Source organism: Ambystoma mexicanum, chromosome 6p (genome assembly GCF_040938575.1).
Source record: "Ambystoma mexicanum isolate Mex_15411 chromosome 6p, UKY_AmexF1_1, whole genome shotgun sequence".
Classification (NCBI taxonomy): domain Eukaryota; kingdom Metazoa; phylum Chordata; class Amphibia; order Caudata; family Ambystomatidae; genus Ambystoma; species Ambystoma mexicanum.
This window is the reverse complement of record NC_090935.1, coordinates 1,218,171,513-1,218,196,675: the sequence shown is the minus strand read 5'-3', so window position 1 is coordinate 1,218,196,675 and position 25,163 is coordinate 1,218,171,513. Positions and strand designations below refer to the sequence as shown.

The following is a 25,163-nucleotide window of genomic DNA, read 5'->3' as shown; positions in this document are numbered from 1 at the left end:
GCCAGGTCTCTAAAGAATGGTTCAAGTGTTGGGGAATCACCTGCTCACACTTTCTGTCATGTGACCAACCAGTGCGCAAAATATGTTTCAGAGTGTGGGGCTCTTGATGCCACCCATTTCTGCATTTGATACACCAGCAGCTAAACACACCCTGGGGAGGAAGCTCCTTCTGCATAGTCCATTTCTCTCCCAAGCTCGGGACAATGTGCTTTACCATAATGGAGAATGTGAAAAAGCGCAGAGCTGCAAGGCTGGGGGGTGAGGGTGGAAGGCAAAGCGCACTATGCTTGGGGTACACTGGAGATGCTTCCCCTGATACCTGCAATACTCCAAGTCCCTTGAAATGAAATTTGTCTATACACTGCACAATGTGCAAGGGCCGCTGTTATTCAAGCAGCATGTGACTAGTTATTTGCAAAAAGTAAACTTAACGAGTCCCAAGAAAAGGTAATCTTCCACCCTTTAAGAATTTTTTTTTGTTTCGTTTTTATGTTGGGATGGTAGACGTCATTTTTCTTTGCGATCTTACAGTTTCATGGTGCTGTCGGGAGCTAAAATGAGTGATCACGAAAAAAAATTTAAGAATTTTGAGAGTTCACAAGCATGAGCGAAACAAACCCCAATACTCGAACTGCCATTTCTCTGCCACGGTAATGCACTGCAGTGTGGTTCAATGTAAAGTCCACATTGTAATGTCATAATTTTAGAAAGCCACCTCTCCAACATTAACATTGGGAGCTATGTTGAATTGTACATGCATGTTAACTCTCTGCATATGTTTAAAGTAGACTTTACCACTCACATGGAGTAGTCATATTTTTTACATGTGTCCCTCCTAAATATATTTAACTTCCCGCGAAATATTTGATGCAATACATCTTGCATAAATGCATGTATTTTAATGCTGAGATAGACGGGCTTGTACAGCTATCGGTGGGTATGTTGCTGGTGCTTGTTCTTGAAGGTTTGAGTAACACTGCTCAAGACCAGTTCATCACCTTTTAAGAGTGGCTAAATGTTTGAGGTCATACGAATGACATTAGTGTAGATCTGAAATTGTCGATTCTCTGACCTGAGTCAGAGCAGCAAACTGGTCATTGTTTCTAAAAATGAAGAGCAAAAGCAGACTAACATAACCAGGCCTGTTCGGGTTTGACCCTCTTATTGCTGTTTTCTGAGGTTCATGAAATTCAGCAGATGCCAGCATTGACAATTTTGTTAACTCATAGTCCCCACTCCCGGTGATCAGCCCATAACACATGCATGAGATCACAGGTCGGGGTAAGGGGGCGCCAACGATGCTTCCCGCCTGGGATGCAATCTGTTGTAAGACCAGCCCTGCCCCAGAGCCACCATTCCTTCCCATGTACAGTCCGGATGTTTATTTCATGGAAAAAAATGACTAAGATTTCGAACGGTACATATTTCACTGTATGTGTCAAGAGGCAGGTGAGTAAATGGATGGGTTTGTCATGGCACTGTGCTCCTGGATCAAACATTGTGACTTTCACCTGGTTTGAAAAGATGAAAAGATAAAATCACAAGTCATCACTGGGGGTATCGCCTGAAAAAAACGAATTGCTAAATAACGAGGCCAAAAACACAGATTTTTTAATCAAATCGTTACGTTTACAGTGAACTCTACCTCTAGTAAGTCTGACACGAGCAACAGAGAGGCATTTTAAACATAAGCGCATTCGGCATGATGGTATTGTACGGGTATTTACTGTCCAACACGCATTGCTTCATTGAATAGAAACAGAAGAAGTTATTTTCATCCACTTCCCATAAACTAACTGATTTCAGTTTTTTATTCAACATGTAAAACCTCATTTGACCGAAATAGGCAAGTTGTCTGTGAACTGGAAATGAAAATGGGGCTGCAGCCAATTAGTGGCCAAGTCAAATGTCCCCAGTTGCTCTGTTTATTCTTTGATCCTCAGACCGTCCTCTTTAGGACTGGGTGCACCAGTGCCATGGAAGTGGCTTAAAGTGGAATTAATATATTTTGGAAAAGAAGCAGCATGAAGGAAATTGCGCCTTTTAAAACTATTATTTTGGACATTTCCATTGGTGGAGGTCAACTGCCAGCTCTGCCCCCTCAAAACACCACCTCCTCGGACACCCCCCCCAACTACACCCCCACCCCAGCCCTTGTGGGACCCCCCCCACCAAATGGTTTCTATTTCCACCACTGATAAACACTGCAGTGATATCAGAGCAGCCCGCAATGACGTCGTACTAGGAGGACACAGCCTTCAGAAAGGGACATTGCTGCTAATGGATTCCTATGTGTAACATCCCATTTCGATTGTTATGGAAAGGAGCTGTGTCTCCTTTCTGTCTTTATGTTTTGTGGGTTGCAGCCCACTTGGTTGATGGGGGCGGAGTTTCCGCTCAGGCGGCAGTTCACGCCTAATCAGTAAAGTGTTTGCATCATCTACGTTAGGCTCCTGATCTTATTTATTTTCCACACCTTGTTATTATTGTGAATATCCCTGCTTTGCAAACATCATAACAATGGCAACGAGACTGTCTTCACCTGCAGCGTCATGAACCGAACGCGCCCTCCGGTCCCACAGCAGAAGACCGCTCGGAGCACGCCATGTGGCGCGGAACGTTTCCAACTCCAGTGCTCTGCACACAAGACAGTGCGGATATTACTGTTATCTGCTAAATTGCACCGCCACAGTGAAATCCATCTCACATACGTGCGACGCGTATGATCAGCAGGCCACCCTCCAACACTGACACACAGCACAGAGGACAGATTCCATTCATCTTCATACGGCTCACAGTGCAGTTTTCCATTTCCTCCAGCTGCGTGCACCAGACAACACGTGTAAGGAAAGGCCTCATTCAATGCAGTGTGGACATGCAGCCAATCAAATCAGCTGACGGTGAATAAATCAACATCATCTGTTCCAGGTGAGATCTTAAAAAGCCCCTGCCACCATGTCCAGTAAAGAGACTGGCAGCAGCCTGCAAAGCCCTCAGTCCAACTCCATCCACGCAACCCCACCCCCAGGGAAGAGAGTGGCACTGACTCACTGCAGCTGCAGGCAATGCAGCACTTCGACATCTCTGACACCAGCAGTTTGGCACTTAGATGGGCAAGATGGCTAAAAGAAATGCACATATATATTGATGCATCAGGGGTCGGAGAAGAATGCTTATTACCAGGAATTCTAATCCATTCACTTGGCCCGGTGGTAAGGGACATTGGGGGTCATTATGACCCTGGCGGTAGCCATGTCTGTAATACAGGCACGGCTGCCGCCGGAATCATTTTTATTCCAGCGCCTAGAAATGGGCAATTACCGGGTCATTACAGCTTTGCCGGACCCCATAATTGCCCATTCCTGGGCGCCAGAAAATATTCTTCCCCGTTCCCATTTGAGCCCCATAGACCCCATAGAGGGCAGACTCTGCGCTATCCTTGCAAACAGAGTCATTCAACAACATTAAGATAACACTGTCCACGCCGCCAGCAACAGTGTGCCCCATCCGCACGCCAGGAGACACAACAGAGCAAAAAAAGTGCTACAGATGTGGCTATAAATTCGCGCACTTTGGCCCATGCCCAGTGATAGGTCACCATTGTGACAAATGTGGAGGGGAGAACCACTTCCAATCTGTCTGCAAAAACATTAAATCCTTCCAATCAGCAGAAACGAACAGAGATTCCTGGAGACAAGATGGCCGTCGCTAAAGACGAGAAAGCCCGAGACCCCACACAAGGTGGTCTCCCGTCACTAGCAGGCGTAGCTCCCACAGTGACTTGCGCGAATCGTCACACAGAGACAGACGGCATGAAGGAAACAGAGGTCACTCTAGTCATCGCAGGAGCAGACAAGACTCACAAAAGCGGCCCTCACATCACAAGATTAGATACCTAGATGAATCTCCACAACGTCGTCGAGACTCACACTCTTCTTCCTCCAGCTGAGATCGCAAAAGAGGATACGTCCATGCCATAGGGAATAGCATTGCTGCAGAATATAGCCCAACAATATTAGTACAAATAAATGGGCAGAGTCGTGAATTTCTAATCGACACCAGTGCCACGATAAATGTAATTAACGAGGACACATATGAGTCTCTGACCACAAAGAAAGATTTGCGCAAAGCAGACACTCTGAGCTACCCGTATGGGTCGAACACACCTCTCAACAGTCGAGGCATGTTTACAGCTGTATGTCAATACAAAGACAAAAGTCTAACAATCAAAATGTATGTCATAAAAGGAGAGCAGTTCTTCCTGCTACTTATATCAAGAACTTCCAGCTGTTTTTCTTCCCTTTGAAGGTTAGTGATCTAAATTAGGCCCACGGTTTGCTCACTTCATATAGCATACTGCTTTAACCCGGACCAATTTCTCCTGTTTTAAAGACATAGGTTGTGTCTTCCACTTGTTTACGGGACCCTAATGCACTGGCACTTTAAACTAAATAGGCTGGTTGAGAAACCAGAGATAAGGTCGATTTTTGGACACCGACGTGACCCATCCCAACCCATGACCACCTGGGCAATTTGTTGTGGTCTCTTATATATTGATTATATATTTCTTTTCTTTTTAATGAAGACAATAAGTAATCGATTGTTATGACTTTTTAGGATAAAGTTTTAGCTTATATTTGTCATTGTTGCGTATGTATGAATGGCTAATGGACGCTTGTGTATGAATGAGATGAATTGTATGTAAAATCATGTGTTCTTAAATTCTTTCCTGCGATGTAAAATTGTTATGAGTGCTATGATTAAATCATGATTAAAATCATGATATTTAAATAATGGATCAGGTCTAATTAAATTCCTTGATTCCCTTGTTTTCAAAAGTGTATCCTCTGGATCCTTTTTTCCGAGATTAGTAGTATACTAATACCCTGACCCAGAGCGTGGGGTCCCCTGTGACTTTCAGATAAATATATAAAAGGAGAGGCACCAGGTGAAACATACTCAGCTTCTGGTCAGCCATTCAGCCATCCAGATGGGTCACATACATATAATGTACCAGATCATCTCTACATACACACAACCAGCCTGAAGGAAATGATACAGAAAATGTTTCTGTCGTTATTTAAAGGTCTGGGAAAGCTCAAGGGCAAACAAATTAAATTGCACATAAACACACAAATTCAACCAACGGTTCAACACTACAGAGGCATTCCCCAAAATATCCAGAGATATGTGGAAGATGAAATTCAATCTGTGTTGGAACAAGACATAATTGAACCTGCGCCAGGACCCACACCGTGGGTATTCTCCATTGTGCCTGTGCCTAAAAAGGAAAACAAAACCAGCATCCGCATTTCGTGGACATGAGGGCCCCGAATGTAGCAATAGAAAGAGAACGTCATCTTGCACCCAGGATGATGGACATGATGCATCTACTACTCTGGGCCAAAGTATTCTCAAAACTGGATTTAAATAAGGGCTATCACCAGCTGGAACTGCATCCCTCATCCAGATACATCACCACTTTCTCCACGCACCTGGTCCTGTTTAGGTATAAAAGACTCAGCTTTGGAGTGTCATCAGCGGCTGAAATATTCCAAAACGAAATCCATCAAGTCATAAAGCACATTCCAAGTTGTTTAAATTATAGGGATGACATTTTAATGCTCGGCACTACCCAAGAAATACATGACGACACACTGCTCGGCACTACCCAAGAAATACATGACGACACACTGCTCGGCACTACCCAAGAAATACATGACGACACACTAAGAAGAGTTTCTATGCCCTCAATGATGCTCACCTCACGCTCAACCCTGACAAGTGCGAGCTCATCAAATCCACATTAAAATTCTTCTGGCATATATTTTCAAGATATGGACTACAACCGGACCCAGAAAAAGTACAAGCACTGGCGGAGGCTCCCACACCCACCTCCGTATCTGCAGTTAGATCATTCAGGGGAATGGCAAGCTACTGTACGTGCTACATTCAAGACTTTGCGTCAGTGAGCATGCCCCTCCGACTACTTACAGGAAAACATCAAGACTTTTACTGGTTTAAGGATTGCAAAGAAGCCTTCCAGGAGATCAAGAAACGCATTGCGCCAGCATCCTGCATGGCATACTATGACCCGGATCTGGACACAGAATTGACAGTTGATGCCAGCCCTGTTGGGCTAGGGGCGATACTCATGCAATACAAGCCAGGAGCCTCACCCGACTCCCCGAGGCGCATTATAGCATTTACCAGCCGCAGCCTCTCATCAACCGAATGCAAATATTCAAAACCGGAGACGGAAAGTCTAGCGGTTGTATGGGCATGTGAACACTACCACCTGTTCCTATATGGATGCCCGTTCACAATCATCACTGACCACCAGGCTCCCACCACAAACCTACAGGTAAGATGCCACCACGCATCGCAAGATGGGGTCTAAGAACGCCAGAATACTCCTTCAAGATTATACATCACCCGGGGAAGGACAACAACCCGGCAGACTTCCTGTCCAGATACCCACTTCCCGTTCATGATGAACGCCAGTCCATCAAGGCGAACCAGTACATACACTACCTAATGAGCAATGCACTTCCCAAGTCCATCACAAGTGCTCAACTGGTAGAAGCCATGAAGAATGACCATCTACTTCAAAAAGTACAAGAATGCCTGAGGTCAAATCATTGGCATGCCAAAACTGACCGTGGGAAACCCTGTCTTCAGCTGAAGAGAGGCACTTTCGCACCTTCAAACTCATTAGACACACAGGGCCTCATTCCGAGTTTGGAGGTAATCATGGCGCTATTAGCGCCATGACTACCTCCAGTACCGGTACCGAGTCTGCCCTCGTTCAATGGGGATTTACCGGTCTATTCCGACCTTTGCGGGACCGGTAAATCCCCATTGAAAAAGCCATTCCCCATTCCCATTTGAGCCCCCATAGGGCTCAATGGGAAGGCGCTAATAACGGTACTGCAAATTGCGGTACCGTTATTAGCTCTAACGTCCCTTAATGGGTCCCGTCCTTAACACCTCGCAAATCCAGGCATTAAGGAAGGGACCCGCTAAGGGAACTCGGAATAGGGCCCAAAGGAATTACCGGCACCGGTGTCCTTACCGGTGCCCGTTATCCCTTTGCGCCAAACTCAGAATGAGGCCCACGCTGTCTACATCTCCAGAAGGTCTCCTACTCAAAGAAAATAGAATTGTCATCCGCACAAGCTTGCAAACACAAGTGCTTGCATTAGCACACTCGGGACATAGGTGAATTGTATCGACGAAACGACAGCTAAGGAGCAAAGTGTGGTTTCCCCAGATGGACGAGAAAGTAGAACAGCTACTGCAAGCTAGCCGCCCCACACACTTTTCCAGAGCCTAACAAAATGTCTTCAATGCCACTGCAGGTATGGGACGAGGTTGCCATTGACATGGTCAGCCCATTGACAAATGGCAAGTACGTGCTGGTAATTATCGTCGAAATGTCCAGATTCCCGCAGGTGCATCTCATTCACTATACCAGTGCCCAAGCAGTAATACTGGCATTAGACAAGACTTTTGCAGACAATGGGATTCCGTCCACAGTACAATCAGACAATGGCCCACCATTCAGTGGACATGATTGCCATGTTCGCAGAACATCTTGGCTTTCAGCATCGCAAGATTACGCCACTGTGGCCACAAGCCAATGGAATGGTGGAAAGATTTATGGGTAACCTGAAATGGGCCCTCCAAGTCTGCTCAATTACCAATGGCTCTTTCGTGCAAACAATATGCACGCTATTAAGGGACTACAGAAACACCCCACACAGCTCGACCGGAGAGTGTCCCTCGGCACTGATGTTTAGACGAGTGGTAAGAACCACACTGCCACAAAATCCAAGTGCCTTGCTCCCCAACACATAGGTCGACTCCGCAAGAGCAAAGGACAGAGAGAGCAAAGCAAAGATGAAGAAATATACCGACCATAAGAGGAAAGCAAAGCCCTGCCACAGTCAGATAGGGGACCAAGTCCTGGTAAGACAAAGCCAGGATGCCAAAGACATCCCTGCGTTCAAGCCTGAACCAATGACTGTAACACGCATACAAGGGTCAATGATAACTGCGGCAAGCCCAGGGGGCACCATCACACAAAACTCATCATTCTTCCCATCTTTCAAAGGTGCCAGAGCCCAGGAAAGCATCGACCCAGTCAGGGAAGAGGACGCCTCAGATTTGGAATCTGAATACAGAGAAGAGGACAGGGACTCTGATGACAGCACCAGTGACCCGTGATCCCACCAGTACGCAGCCCCTTGAAAAGAGTTGCACGTAGGCCCTCAAGGTGGATAGAAGAAATGAACTAAGGGACCCCAAGTTTCCTCTTAAGGAAGGGGAAGATGTAATGTCCCATTTCGATTGTTATGGAAATGAGCCATGTCTCCTTTCTGTCTTTATGTTTTGTGGGTTGCAGCCCACGTGGTTGATGGGGGCAGAGTTTCCGCTCAGGCGGCAGTTCACGCCTAATCAGTAAAGTGTTTGCATCATCGACGTTGGGCTCCTGATCATATTTGTTTTCCTCACCTTATTATTATTGCCAATATCCCTGCTTTGCAAAGATCATAACACTATGGAAGATAATTGCTGCATTTCTGCCGTGCCAGTCATCGCATTGTCAGCCTGTGGCCACTCCCTCCACACCTCCCAGGCCACGCCCACTTCGGTGTATTTTAAGCCTGTGCTGGCGACATTGCGCTTCCATTTCCTTTTCAGAATCTGGCTTGGCTCGCTCGCTTGTGAATAAAGAATGCATCTACAGTACGTGTTAGATCTTTTGAGAGCCAAGTAGGGCTTCTGTGCATCGGTTGCCTGCTCCATGAAAGACATGAACGCACATTTTCCGGCCTTGAAGGACCTCTTCACTGAAGCGCGTCTAACAGCAAAGTTCTGCTTTTGATAAAGCACTGTGGGTGCCTGTATCTTGACATTCTCGAAAGACTACTACACGAGCATACAATTGAAATGGAAACACATTTCAGTGCGGCTCAAGATTAAACAGTGAAGATGGAGGGTTTCATATGAAGCATATTATTTTAGATGTGTTAAATACATGACATGACAACTCGGATCTAAGAATTCTGAGGTTCCAAAGTAGTAGGAATACTGTCGCAGAGCAAATAATAATATAATATCCAGAACATCTACATCCTTCTGTGCAGGCTCATCAACCAGCCATATGATCAGAGGGGCAGCATGCATGCATCCTTCTGTGCAGGCTCATCAACCAGCCATATGATCAGAGGGGCAGCATGCATGCATCCTTCTGTGCATGCTCATCAACCAGCCATATGATCAGAGGGGCAGCATGCATGCATTCTTCTGTGCAGGCTCATCAACCAGCCATATGATCAGAGGGGCAGCATGCATGCATCCTTCTGTGCAGGCTCATCAACCAGCCATATGATCAGAGGGGCAGCATGCATGCATCCTTCTGTGCAGGCTCATCAACCAGCCATATGATCAGAGGGGCAGCATGCATGCATCCTTCTGTGCAGGCTCATCAACCAGCCATATGATCAGAGGGGCAGCATGCATGCATCCTTCTGTGCAGGCTCATCAACCAGCCATATGATCAGAGGGGCAGCATGCATGCATCCTTCTGTGCATGCTCATCAACCAGCCATATGATCAGAGGGGCAGCATGCATGCATTCTTCTGTGCAGGCTCATCAACCAGCCATATGATCAGAGGGGCAGCATGCATGCATCCTTCTGTGCAGGCTCATCAACCAGCCATATGATCAGAGGGGCAGCATGCATGCATCCTTCTGTGCAGGCTCATCAACCAGCCATATGATCAGAGGGGCAGCATGCATGCATCCTTCTGTGCAGGCTCATCAACCAGCCATATGATCAGAGGGGCAGCATGCATGCATCCTTCTGTGCAGGCTCATCAACCAGCCATATGATCAGAGGGGCAGCATGCATGCATCCTTCTGTGCAGGCTCATCAACCAGCCATATGATCAGAGGGGCAGCATGCATGCATCCTTCTCTGCAGGCTCATCAGTCAGCCATATGATCAGAGGGGCAGCATGCATGCATTCTACTCTGCAGGCTCATCAACCAGCCATATGATCAGAGGGGCAGCATGCATGCATCCTTCTGTGCAGGCTCATCAACCAGCCATATGATCAGAGGGGCAGCATGCATGCATCCTTCTGTGCAGGCTCATCAACCAGCCATATGATCAGAGGGGCAGCATGCATGCATCCTTCTGTGCATGCTCATCAACCAGCCATATGATCAGAGGGGCAGCATGCATGCATCCTTCTGTGCTGGCTCATCAACCAGCCATATGATCAGAGGGGCAGCATTCATGCATCCTTCTGTGCAGGCTCATCAACCAGCCATATGCTCAGAGGGGCAGCATGCATGCATCCTTCTGTGCAGGCTCATCAACCAGCCATATGATCAGAGGGGCAGCATGCATGCATCCTTCTGTGCAGGCTCATCAACCAGCCATATGATCAGAGGGGCTGCATGCATGCATCCTTCTGTGCAGGCTCATCAGTCAGCCATATGATCAGAGGGGCAGCATGCATGCATTCTACTCTGCAGGCTCATCAGTCAGCCATATGATCAGAGGGGCAGCATGCATGCATTCTTCTGTGCAGGCTCATCAACCAGCCATATGATCAGAGGGGCAGCATGCATGCATCCTTCTGTGCAGGCTCATCAACCAGCCATATGATCAGAGGCGCAGCATGCATGCATCCTTCTGTGCAGGCTCATCAATCAGCCATATGATCAGAGGGGCAGCATGCATGCATCCTTCTGTGCAGGCTCATCAACCAGCCATATGCTCAGAGGGGCAGCATGCATGCATCCTTCTGTGCAGGCTCATCAACCAGCCATATGATCAGAGGGGCAGCATGCATGCATCCTTCTGTGCAGGCTCATCAACCAGCCATATGATCAGAGGGGCAGCATGCATGCATCCTTCTGTGCAGGCTCATCAACCAGCCATATGATCAGAGGGGCAGCATGCATGCATCCTTCTGTGCAGGCTCATCAGTCAGCCATATGATCAGAGGGGCAGCATGCATGCATTCTACTCTGCAGGCTCATCAGTCAGCCATATGATCAGAGGGGCAGCATGCATGCATTCTTCTGTGCAGGCTCATCAACCAGCCATATGATCAGAGGGGCAGCATGCATGCATCCTTCTGTGCAGGCTCATCAACCAGCCATATGATCAGAGGGGCAGCATGCATGCATCCTTCTGTGCAGGCTCATCAATCAGCCATGTGATCAGAGGGGCAGCATGCATGCATCCTTCTGTGCAGGCTCATCAACCAGCCATGTGATCAGAGGGGCAGCATGCATGCATCCTTCTGTGCAGGCTCATCAACCAGCCATGTGATCAGAGGGGCAGCATGCATGCATCCTTATGTGCATGCTCATCAACCAGCCGGTGTCCAGTCAACTCGTCGAAAAAAAACTGGTCGACTGCAATTTGGTCGACGCAATTTGGTCGAAAACCAAATGGTCGAATGTTTTTTTTATTTATATATTTATTTTTCGGGTTTTCGTTTAGTTAAAAAAGGGGTTTTTAGAGAAAAAAAGGGGGTTGGGGGGACCCCCCCAAAAATAAATAAAAAAAAGGGTTAAAATAAAAAAAAAAAAAAATTTCGACCATTTGGTTTTCGACCAAAGTGGTTCGACCATTTGTCTGGTCGACCAATTTTTTTCGACGAAATGTCTGCCAACCCAACCAGCCGTATGATCAGAGGGGCAGCATGCATGCATCCTTCTGTGCAGGCTCATCAACCAGCCGTATGATCAGAGGGGCAGCATGCATGCACCCTTCTGTGCAGGCTCATCAACCAGCCGTATGATCAGAGGGGCAGCATGCATGCACCCTTCTGTGCAGGCTCATCAGTCAGCCGTATGATCAGAGGGGCAGCATGCATGCATTCTACTGTGCAGGCTCATCAGTCAGCCGTATGATCAGAGGGGCAGCATGCATGCATCCTTCTTTGCAGGCTCATCAACCAGCCGTATGATCAGAGGGGCAGCATGCATGCATCCTTCTGTGCAGGCTCATCAACCAGCCATATGATCAGAGGGGCAGCATGCATGCATCCTTCTGTGCAGGCTCATCAACCAGCCATTTTTTTCAGAGGTAGCAGGCGCCCCTCTCCAGAAAGAACGTGGCATGAACGTGTCTGGGGTTGCTGTTGGTACTCTTTTTCAAAGGAGGTTTGCCTGGCATTTCGGTGCTGGACTGCCCTTGTGAGCGGGACAAAGACTGATATGCAAATGCATTTTCCTCCTTTGTGAAAAGTACAGTGAGCAAAAAGCGATGGCTGCGGACTCTCAAACGGGGAAAAAACCATAGAACAGGTTATCATGTCATGTTCTTTCTAGAGAGGGGCGCCTGCTACCTTTTTGTATGATCAGTCAGCATACGATCAGCGGGCCAGCAAGCATGCATTCTAATGTGTAGACTCATCGGCTAAATGATCAAAAGGGCAGCTAGGAGGCCTCGTACTGTGCAGACTCATCAGTCAGCCATATGATCAGAGGGGCAACAGGCATGCATTCTACTGTGCAGACTCATAAACTATATGATCAAAAGGGCAGCAATGATGCATCGTTCTGTGCAGACTCATCGGCTATATGATCAAAAGGGCATCTAGGATGCCTCGTTCTGTGCAGACTCATCAGTAAGCCATATGATCAGAGGGGCAGCAATGATGCATCCTTCTGTGCAGACTCATCGGCTATATTATCAAAAGGGCAGCTAGGATGCCTCGTTCTGTGCAGACTCATCAGTCAGCCATATGATCAGAGGGGCAGCAATGATGCATCCTTCTGTGCAGACTCATCGGCTATATGATCAAAAGGGCAGCTAGGATGCCTCGTTCTGTGCAGACTCATCAGTGAGCCATATGATCATAGGGGCAACAGGCATGCATTCAACTGTGCACACTCATAAGCTATATGATCAAAAGGGCAGCAATGATGCATCGTTCTGTGCAGACTCATCGGCTATATGATCAAAAGGGTATCTAGGATGCCTCGTTCTGTGCAGACTCATCAGTCAGCCATATGATCAGAGGGGCAGCAGGCATGCATTCTACTGTGCAGACTCATCGGCTATATTATCAAAAGGGCAGCTAGGATGCCTCGTTCTGTGCAGACTCATCAGTCAGCCATATGATCAGAGGGGCAACAGGCATGCATTCTACTGTGCAGACTCATAAGCCATATGATCAAAAGGGCAGCAATGATGCATCATTCTGTGCAGACTCATCGGCTATATGATCAAAAGGGCATCTAGGATGCCTCGTTCTGTGCAGATTCATCAATCAACCATATGATCATAGGGCCAGCATGCATGCATTCTACTGTGCAGACTCATCAGCTATATGATCAAAAGGGCAGCAATGGTGCATCCTTCTGTGCAGACTCATCAGCTATATGATCAAAAGGGCATCTAGGATGCCTCGTTCTGTGCAGACTCATCAGTCAGCCATATGATCAGAGGGGCAGCAATGATGCATCCTTCTGTGCAGACTCATCGGCTATATGATCAAAAGGGCAGCTAGGATGCCTCGTTCTGTGCAGACTCATCAGTCAGCCATATGATCAGAGGGGCAGCATGCATGCATTCTACTGTGCAGATTCATAGGCTATATGATCAAAAGGGCAGCAATGGTGCATCCTTCTGTGCAGACTCATCAGCTATATGATCAAAAGGGCAGAAATGATGCATTGTTCTGTGCAGACTCATAAGCTATATGATCAAAAGGGCAGCAATGATGCATCGGTCTGTGCAGACTCATCGGCTATATTATCAAAAGGGCAGCTAGGATGCCTCGTTCTGTGAAGACTCATCAGTCAGCCATATGATCAGAGAGGCAGCATGCATCCATTCTACTGTGCAGACTCATCAGCTATATGATCGAAAGGACAGCAATGATGCCTCGTTCTGTGCAGACTCATCGGCTATATGATCAAAAGGGCATCTAGGATGCCTCGTTCTGTGCAGACTCATCAGTCAGCCATATGATCAGAGGGGAAGCAATGATGCATCCTTCTGTGCAGACTCATCGGCTATATGATCAAAAGGGCAGCTAGGATGCCTCGTTCTGTGAAGACTCATCAGTCAGCCATATGATCAGAGGGGCAGCATGCATGCATTCTACTGTGCAGACTCATCAGCTATATGATCGAAAGGGCAGCAATGATGCCTCGTTCTGTGCAGGCTCATCACCTAGATGATCAATAGGGCAGCAAGGATGCCTCGTTCTGTGCAGACTCATCAGTCAGCCATATGATCAGAGGGGCAGCATGCATGCATTCTACTGTGCAGACTCATCAGCTATCTGATCGAAAGGGCAGCAATGATGCCTCGTTCTGTGCAGACTCATCAGACAGCCATATGATCAGAGGGGCAACAGGCATGCATTCTACTGTGTAGACTCATAAGCTATATGATCAAAAGGGCAGCAATGATGCATCGTTCTGTGCAGACTCATCGGCTATATTTTCAAAAGGGCATCTAGGATGCCTCGTTCTGTGCAGACTCATCAGGCAGCCATTTGATCAGAGGGGCAGCAATGATGCATCCTTCTGTGCAGACTCATTGGCTATATTATCAAAAGGGCAGATTGGATGCCTCGTTCTGTGAAGACTCATCAGTCAGCCATATGATCAGAGGGGCAGCATGCATGCTTCTACTGTGCAGACTCATTAGCTATATGATCGAAAGGGCAGCAATGATGCCTCGTTCTGTGCAGACTCATCGGCTATATGATCAAAAGGGCAGCTAGGATGCCTCGTTCTGTGCAGACTCATCGGCTATATGATCAAAAGGGCAGCTAGGATGCCTCGTTCTGTGCAGACTCATCAGTCAGCCATATGATCAGAGGGGCAGCAATGATGCATCCTTCTGTGCAGACTCATCAGACAGCCATATGATCAGAGGGGCAGCATGCGTGCATTCTACTGTGCAGACTCATCAGCTATATGATCCAAAGGGCAGCAATGATGCCTCGTTCTGTGCAGACTCATCAGACAGCCATATGATCAGAGGGGCAGCAGGCCTGCATTCTACTGTGCAGACCCATCAGCTAAATGATCAAAAGGACAGCAATGGTGCATCCTTCTGTGCAGACTCATCAGCTATATGATCAAAATGGCAGAAATGATGCATCATTCTGTGCAGACTCATCAGACAGCCATATGATCAGAGGGGCAGCAGGCCTGCATTCTACTGTGCAGACTCATCAGCTAAATGATCAAAAGGACAGCAATGATGCCTCGTTCTGTGCAGACTCATCAGCTACATGATCAAAAGGGCAGAAATGATGCATCATTCTGTGCAGACTCATCAGCCAGCCATATGATCAGAGGGGCAGCAGACCTGCAGTCTACTGTGCAGACTCATCAGCTATATAAATGTAATTATGATCAAAAGGGAAGCAATTATGCATCCTTCTGTGCAGACTCAAAAATGGGCTCGGTTCATGGAATTTATTGCACAGTTCAAAGTGACTTTGCACTGCTGAAAAGTGACTTTGTTCTGCTGACACAAGCCCTGATTCATGGAACTGTGCAAAGTGTATTTTTGCAGTGCAAAGTCAGTACAAAGTCATTTTTGCAGTACAAAATAACTTTTCCAAAAATACACTCTGCACAGTCCGGGTTTGCATGTTCTGTGCAGACTCATTAGTCAGCCGTATGATAACACCAGGATGCATCCTTCTGCACAGACTCATCAGTCGGCCATGCAATCGGAAGCGGGGCCATGATGCAGGCATCCTTCTGCGCAGACTCATCTGCCAGCAATATGTTCAGAAGTCAGCAAGAGCATATTCTTCTGTGCAGGTCAGCTATACAATCACAAGGAGAGCAGGAGCAGTCAAGAGTAGTGGAAGCATTGGGCCGGACCTGAAGGCTAAGTCTGACGGCTGCTTCCTAATGTGCTCCCCTGCCTGGCCAGTGGAGCCGAGACACAATATTCTATGTATTCGCAGGCCGTTCTCCTCCAGCCCGATGAATGACTTACTTGTAGAAGGCCTGGTTCTCCACCCCACATTTCCAAAGATGTTTACAGGCGGCTGGTGTCGAGGTATGGAAGGATAGCATCGCTTTTTTCTGAGAGGCAGGGGACAAAAGCAAACAAGAATCATGAGTTATTTCCCAAAAAACATGGGCCTGCTAAGTTAAGTGTGATTTCATGAAGAATTACAAATAACAAGCTACACATGCCCTTATCACCTTGAATTTACACCACCTGAAAAAACGATGTTACTCTTAGAATTGCTATTGACTCGCTAAGATGCAGGTTAGTTTAAGGTTACATAACAGAGTCTTGGGTGGTTTCATGTGTCTGCTCTGAGGTATTTACTGTGCGGGTCTTTACCAAGCAGCAAATTCATTGGAGCCATTTCTCTCCCTATCCCAACCTGCCAAGCATCTTGGAAGGTGGGCTCCCCCTTTAGCCTCCACCCTCTGCCTCATGCTCCAACGAGGGGGCGGTGGGGACCTCTACATCTCCACTGCCGTTTCCCCTCGCCGCCCCAACCATCCTCCCCAGACTTTCCTTGCTCTCAGGCAGGCAACTGCTGCCTCGGCGTCCAGCCCCTTCTCGGTTCTTTCTCGGTGCCCCACCAGGCCCCTATGCACGCCTCCTACCCCCATGCCCCCCAACATGCCCACTCCCCACTGCAGAGCATCGCGGGAAATACCTGCACTGCAAAGGTGGCGCAGCAGAAACATGGACGTCTTCTCTGGCAATTTTCTCGCCTGCTTCACTGGCACACACTCAACACTCAGACATCCCTGCTGGCTTTGTACCGAGCGCCGCTTCTCTTTCACGGCACATGTATCTCGATGTCTCGTTGATTTGGCATGCGGTGCCCCTTTTAATAGGTTTGGCTATTAGATAAAGCACCGCCTATAGGCATACCTGTAGGCAAGGGACGTGAAGATAATAGAGCGAAAGGATGCCAGGTGGGCAGTGGGCCACATTACAAGGCTGGCGGCCGCGGTATGAACAGTGCCGGTAAGGCACCGGCACCGTTCATACCGGTCCACCGAATTCCGAGTTCTGCTAGCGGGTGCCTGACAGCACGCCAGGTCTTACCCCTGCCCCCGCGAGCAGAACTCGTGATTGCACCGGCACCGTTATCAACGGTGACGGTGCAACCATGCTCCCCACCCCCATTCTGCCATACGGGGCAGAATGGGTTCAGGAGCCCGGCAATACCGCCACCCGCAAATGGGCAATTACCGTTCCATTCAACTCGTAATGGGCTGGTTATTGCTCAATCGCGGGTGGTGGTGCCGGTAGTGAGCATGGCGGTAGCCGTGCCTGCCCTACAGGTACGGCTACCGCCATGCTCGTAATGAGGCCCAGTCTGTTGATGTTGTACCCACCCATTGACCATGCTAGCCTCTGTGCTCATTCCCACCCACTATCTGCCTCTTACAGTTATAGATCCACATCCTGGGATCACTTTTCACTGTGTACCGGCCAACTCGTAATGAGGCCCATTGTGATTAGAAAGTGGTGGGACCCATAGAACAGGGCAGGAACGGAAGAGTAGACAGACTCGTCGCGCGTGACTAGTTGCAGTAAAGCTGCGCAGTTGGGAAATACTGAAGCAGGAATAAACAAGCAAGAGATGGCAAGATATGATATGATAGGTTATTTACAACACGCTTAATACCCAGAGGTTTCTAAGCACGGACCCGGGGATCGAACCTGTGTTGCCCGTGTTGTCTTGCTTCCAAGGCGAGCACAGTTGCTGCTGACCTTTCCTCCCGAGACAAGAGACAGCCTTATGTTCATAAAATGTTACTTTCACAAGGTCATGAGAAAATGTTATCAAGCTTGCGCAATTCATTCCTCGCTGTTTGTTAGTATGGGGGGGAATCCTTTAAAAAGGACCTGTTCTTTCTGGACGGGGGTTCACTTTTTCTGACGGGGGTACTCTGCCTGGTTGTTTCCTTGCATTGCAGGGAAAATAAACTGATTCTGGTACCTGTTGCTAACCGAAATTGCAGTCTGGAGTTTCTGCTTCAACAGCCCCCTGACAGACAGTCCGGATTTCATGCTAGGAACAGAATTGGGATGAGGCCTGTTGAATGCTTGCTTCTTGGCCTTTCACAGAGTAGGCCATGGAGTCCTCCTGGCTATTGTTCATCTTCTGTTGAGACTGGGGGTTTGAATGATGTGCTAATGACGGTGGTGGGTTGAATAGGGATTTAGTGTTATGAAAGGATGAGTTATCGTGTAGTGTTTGGTCCTGTTGGTTATCTCTACACGCCAGTAGACTGTTGATGTTTCGGAGTGAATGATAATGGCCTCCAATGGGATGAAGGGCGTCAATCAATGGTTACGTCAGCCACTCAGAAACATCCGGTCTTTCCCTATCAGTACACCTCGGCTAATAAACCCTCTTGGCAACTTTACCCGCATACAGTCCTGATAGTCAACATTCCAGTGAATGCCCCCTCCCCTACTGGCTCTTCTTTATTAATCTATTTCATTTGTCACAAATCATGTAATCACATAAAGTTTATTAGTAAACAAACCAATTAACCTGACCTGCTCTCCTCCTTCAAGGCATTCAGCCTGGGGGTGCTCACTGATCATCTTAACCACAAACACTCCATCAATTCCACATGGATGGTGGCCAGGAGAACCCTGCTTAACATTGGACAAATCTTCACCTTCTAATCTTCAAATCTACCAAACCCTCCTCATGAACTTGGTCCTCAGCTGCCTTGGCTTATGTTATGGACTTTTCCTCTGCCACCCCTACCACTACTCCCCACTTCACAAAGGACTCCACTTTGCCGCCTGTACTCGCTACATTCTTCCATGCTCTTCTCCCACCTCTTGCCATCGCCTTCATGCTGGCTTGAGTTCTGTGAAAATACCCATCCTCCTTCTTTAAATTCCTAGTCCATGTGTCCAAATCCCTCGATGACCTGGCAACCACGATCTAGCTAACGCGAGTCCCCTCCTCACATGCCCCACTCTACCCCTCTCCCCAGTCTCTACGTCTCTTGCCCGCCATTCCTATGCCTCCTCTAGTTTCTGCTCCTCACCACTGAAACTCCCTTCCGCCCGCTATTCAAAATGCTACTACTTGTCACTTCTTCAGAGCTGCATTATAACGTCACCTTCACATCCTTGAAGGAGAACCCTCCAGTTGCTCTCACATCTCTCCCCATACCTGACTCCCCACCACCTAAATCCCCATCTCATACCACCCTGTATATGCCGCCTCCCCTTGGACCACTTCATATCAGTTGCATGTATTGTCCATGGTTTCTGTGCCATTTATTCCCCACCGCAGGTCAATTGATCATGACCTGTACCACAATGCATGACACCTTACCGAGGACGGACCCTTATTACTGCTAACTTCCTTTTGTAAACACACTAGTATCCGACATGACTCCCTCCCTCCCTCCCTCCCTCCTTCCCTCCGTTCCTCCCTCCCTTCCTCCCTTCCTTCCTTCCTTCCTTCCTTCCTTCCTTCCTTCCTTCCTTCCTTCCTTCCTTCCTTCCTTCCTTCCTTCCTTCCTTCCTTCCTTCCTTCCTTCCTTCCTTCCTTCCTTCCTTCCTTCCTTCCTTCCTTCCTTCCTTCCTTCCATCTGTGATCTTTTTCTAGCTCTCTCTCTTTCTCGCTCTGTGCCTCTTTCATTATGGTTCGGATGATTCACATTACCATGTGCAGGCTTGCTAAAACCACTACAATTCTGCGACAAGAGGGGAAAACCGATATCTTGAGGTGGAGGCTGTTTATTTTGCAAAAGCAGCCATTAAAAAAAAAGAAATTATTTAATTGTACTAACATTGTACACTGGATCCTTTTGAAATGTTACAACGTTCGTTTATAATGATCACTTCCGGTATATAGTTTAATCATAATAAGAATGTTACACTTGTCTTATGAGTAGAATAACCATATACATTATTTTCTGATAGAAGGTTATCTTCCAAGATGGACATTCAGGTGAACTCCTATTATACTCTTTTGGACTACTATAAGAAATGGAAATGAACAAACAACACCAGTGAGGGTTCCTGATTGCTTTGCATAGAATCAAAGAGCATTTTGGCAACATAGCAGAGACCACATATTTTTATATTTTACACGTCTCTGGTAAAACGATTATATGCTTGAATAGCTAATGAACACTGGGCTTGGAGCTCGTCTAATCTTTCACAACACTGACCCTAACATTAAAATGTTATTAATCTTGAGCCATCTATACTGACACAGATGACTCAGAAGGTCTCAGGATTTGGACGTGTGCGTAGAATGGCTGCAAAATCAGTCATTCCATTGGGGTGTAAGGGCTGTCTAGACATTCTGGCACCAAATTTCAGACTGGTGTCAGGGTGAAGGCGCCTGCGCACATGCTCAGTTCCCAATATGTAGACATCCTATCAGAGTCATATATGTAGGATACGAAACAATCTGTGTCGTACGCCTAGGCACATGTAAGCTTACTGCTGTGTACCAACCATATTCACCAGTCTTGCAATACTATTATATGAACAGGGCAGCCTTTAAAAGTACTGTAAATTGGTCAAATTCAACGCACATTTGTCCACTCAGAATTACATTTCTCACAGCATTTTACAATGGTGTTCTGCAACAAAACCTAAAGTCGCAAAGGCACTTACTTCCCTGGAAAAAAGAATTGATTCATTTGCTTACGGGCAATGCTTGTATTCATTTGTTTAATTGTCTCCATGAACTACGTGGCATCGCCAAAACTTTCCCCCGCATTTTTCAGAAGTGGACGCAGTGCACACCCTACAACTGCACTTCACGTGAAAATGACAGTCTCAAAAAAAAAATAATAATAATAATAATAATCCAAAAAAGTAAGAACCGTAGAGAGCGTACAAATATGTACACTGGACGGCTATATAATTAGCATTCAAGGTAGGTGAGCCGCAGGTGCTCTTTGCCGCTTTTCTCTCCACAGATTCTCGCGGCGTCTGCATGAGCTGGCACAAACAATACGTCAAAGCTTCCTTCCGGCAGCAGCATCCACCCAGCCGTGACTCTGCTGCGGTGCCACAGGCAATCCCGCTTCCAGAAAGTGTGGCACGCGTCTACAATGGCATCTGCAGGGATGGGCCCTTACTACTGGAAGCCCGTTGTGCCAGCCAGTTTAGTGCGCCAAACAAAGTAAGCATGGACGGCCATATGCCTTATAACCGCACAGACGTTGTTGAGGGGGGCTTATCTCCGGATCACCGAAAATACCCCTGATATAATGGCACACCACATGCTGGTAGCAGTTCTGGGACTGGTGCGCAGCTCCCTTTATTCCATCCGTGACGCGGGTCACTATCTGACACTGGTGGTGTCCTGTGTCACAACATCCCTTCCAAACATCATGAGAAAAACCAACAAATCTTACAAACTTGAACATAACAAACTTGAGTCTCCCTGGGGCTTCTGCTGTCTTCTGGGGGTGCTGAGGTGGCTCTTCCGAAGCACTCCTTCGCTGGGCTGACCTGAGTCGACCTCCTCCAGTGGCTGTCCTCTATCATTGCTCATCATAACTTGGCACCTAATGTCTGCACTTAACATGCTGGCCGTTACTTTACTTATTGTTATTATCTATTTTCATGTACTGCACTGTCCCTGCCCCTTCCCACGCACTTGCGTGATCTGAATGACACCTGGCCTAGTAGGATCGTTGTCTGTCCTCCCTATGTTCCCCTCCCTTGCCTCGTCACGCCTTGAAACACTTGTGTATAGACACGTTATAAATGCCATATCATATCATATATCATATCCTGATGCCTCATTAAGCTGGTTTCCTGCCGAAGGGTGACTAGCTTCCGTATAGCCGCTGCTTTTACCTGGGGTCCCTTGAAGGGGCCTGAACCAACTGCAATTTCTTGTCAATGACTCTTGCCCTGTCATGGCAGTAACCATCAATACTAGTTTGTAGTGGACCGTCCAAGGGGCTGTGTCATGGGGAAGACAAAGCTTGTGGGTCGGATTTTGTGTTCAGGTCAGTAGCACATCTCCCACCTCCACTGGCTGTGCAGCTAGCCGGCGCCGGAGTGTCTCCCTCTTGTTGGATTGTTCCTGTGTTTTTCGCAACTTTACCAGATCCGGGATTGTCATGTTCCAGGGTTCATGCTCGGGATGAGCAATCTCACCTTGTGCCCCAAGAACGTCTGAGCCGGGGCAACACCTCTAGTGGCGTGGGGTGTTGTACCGTATGCTATGAGGAACGATGTGAGCGCCTGCTTAAGTGGTTGCTTCTTATCCACAGCTATTATGAACGTCTTGTTAAGCATTTGCATGAACCGCTCCCTGTTCCCCTTCGCTCTCAGCCAGCAGGGGGTGATGCATCGATGCACCACACCATAAAAGACCAGAAACCTGATGAACTCCTCACTATGAAATGTCCGTTATCAAACCTTACTGATTCCAGAATTCCGTGAGCTGCGAACTTGTCCTCAGTTAGAGGGATAATTGCTCCTGCCACCATCGACTCAACAAATTGTACTAGCGGATATCACAAGAACTTAAAACTTGAAAGTGCTTTGACTACAGTACAGTGCCAAAATTGGGGCTAAGCGCCCACCATGGTACAGATGCGCTGCGGGATGAAATCAGTGGTTTCTTTGCTAGTAGACTGGCAGCTAGACACCACGAGAACCGGTTAATGGCCTCGTCCACTTTTACATCCATGTCCAGAATCCAAACCTTTTCCTCTGAGGCGTGCCTTCTTTTTGCTGGCCCCACGGTGCCGAATATGTGCCCGGCTGAGTATGTGGTCCTGAAGCTCCACCGGGAGGACCAGCTGTTTCCCATGGAGGAGTACCCCTTCCTGCCCCACTGCTCACTCCTCACATTTCACAGCCCTTGTAGAAATACTTAAGTCTCTGGCGTCCTGTGCTGTGTCATGGACAAGAACCCTCTCCATTGTCCTGCCTGTACCTGACCTATCAGATCCTATAGTCCCGCATCCTAACGTGTCACAGCAGCGATGTCAGCCAGTGACATTGACTTGGGTACCGCAACTCTGGTGATGATTGCCAAAAACTCTTCTGCTTCCTCATCATCTGCATCCACTGGTCCCTTCTGCGCCACCGGGTGATGGGACAAATAATCTGCCGGATTGTCGATTCCGGCTCTGAACAGCAGCATGACCCCATATTTCTGCAGATGGAATAGCCATCTCTCAAGCCGGATTGGAGGGTGGGGGGCTGACCCCCCTAAGATTGGCATAAGAGGTTTGTGGTCAGTAAACATGGTCACTGGATGACCATAAATGTATATGGGAAAGTGCTTGCACCCCCACAAGACTGTGAGTGCCTCCCTCTCGATTTGGGAGTAGCAGCATTCAGTGATAATCAAAGCCTTGCCTGCATATGCTACTGGCCTCCTTTCAACTTGGCCATTGACCTGTAACAGAACAGTGCCCAGGCCCACCGGGCTGGCATCCAAAATTATCTTGATGGTATTTTCCGGGTCAAAGTAGGCCATGGTCATGTCGGACACCAATGCATCCTCTGCGACATGGAATGCTTCCTGTTACACATGTTCCCGGCACCAGTCCTGATCCTTCTTGGTCAAAACTCGTAGAGACTACGTGATAGTAACATGATTGGGGATGAACCTGTACAGGGAATGCCAAACCCTCCCCCCCTCAACTGAGTATAGATAACATGATGGGAAAATCAAATAGTTCCATCACTGTAGAAATCAGGATTAGATTGCCTTAATTAAAAGTAAAAAGTGCACATGACACTGCGCATATTTGGATTAGGGTGGAACAGGAAATGAAGGGTGCTTTAAATTTCACACACATACCATAAGTGTATAAGGATATATTATGAATAAAGGATACAAAGTGAGAGATGCTTAATTAAATAAATAATAACTCCCTGAAGGAAAATACAGTGTCAGACAAAAATATATTTCAAAATGGATAACTCAAGCGCAAAATGGTTTCCAGACCTAAACCAGGTGTGGGGGAATATGACCAATGCCAAGAGTTTTCAGACAAGGAACAGAGGCTGATACATTGAAGATAGTCTTTGGCAGCATCTCACAGTGAGGTAATTAGGTTTGTTAGATTAAAAATGGAAATTGGCAGAAAAATCAGACAAGCTTGTGATGAGGCCAGATAAGTAAGGGACGTTTATATACATTTATCTATGTTCTTATTGAAGAGGGCACAACATGTGTCATGCAGACTATTCTGAGAGACCAACCGTATTATTTTGGCACCATATAATAGTGTATACATATATATATATATATATGTATATATATATTTCTCCAACAGTATAGAGCACTAACTAACTTGGAAGGACCTCAGCAATCAGATAAGGATTAGATTTCGGTGCATCAAAATGTTCTTGGCAGGAGTTGAGCACTGTTCAGCCAAGTCTAAAATAAGCTTGTCAGTTTCATGCTTCTGAGAAAATTGTGGATGCCAGCTATGCTAATGTGGGCTTGGCATACACAGAAGATAAGCCATCCAATGATATTGAAGGAATGGTTTTTCTCTGACTAAGGGGACCTATCAGAAGCACACAATGTACAAGGTGGTCATTTACATAAACATGTTTCATCATCTAAAAAGATTATAAAAGCAGGTTAAAGGCAAAATGTCTGAGTGTGTGTCTTGTTAATACAGCAAATATATGCCATGATGAAAGAACTCCCAGGCATCTGATTTTTTCATGTCTCTCTCTGAGGAGTGTTTGTAGATGTCTGGTGCTTGATGGAAGATTGGGAGCAGGGCTTCAAACCTGCTGCAGAAGTTCACCATCCCCAGATCCTCTAGAAACACTTGCATGTGTTCCAGGGTATCTTTAGTGTGATGGTGTAATAAGCCCCCGGTACTCCCGTGGTAAGGCCTTGCCCCCAGTTCCTTCAATGAGACACACGGACACAGGACTCTTCTCATCGGGCTTCCAGCGTTCACTGCCGTGTTGCGGGAATGCCCCCTTTATTTAAATACATGCGCGATGGCAGAACCTTGCCGTCATGCCACGTGATACGATCACATACTTACATTTTCATAAGAAAATGTAAACACTGCTTTTCAGCAACAATCATTGTCAACATGACAGACCTTAACATGATAACGTACCGAACAGTTGTAGGCCCAACGTGAGCAATAGTGGGGGACTCTGTCCTTT

The 25,163-nt window shown here is 47.3% G+C and overlaps 1 protein-coding gene across 1 annotated transcript in view; it reads right to left on the bottom strand.

The window, feature by feature from the left end:
- FRMD3 (FERM domain containing 3) overlaps positions 1 to 25,163 on the bottom strand; it is a 924,195-nt gene that overhangs the window by 89,517 nt on the left and 809,515 nt on the right. Inside the window, exon 10 of the mRNA XM_069625881.1 lies at positions 16,014 to 16,102. Within this exon, the coding sequence (XP_069481982.1) occupies positions 16,014 to 16,102 (89 nt within the window). The remainder of the gene's footprint in view (positions 1 to 16,013; positions 16,103 to 25,163) is intronic.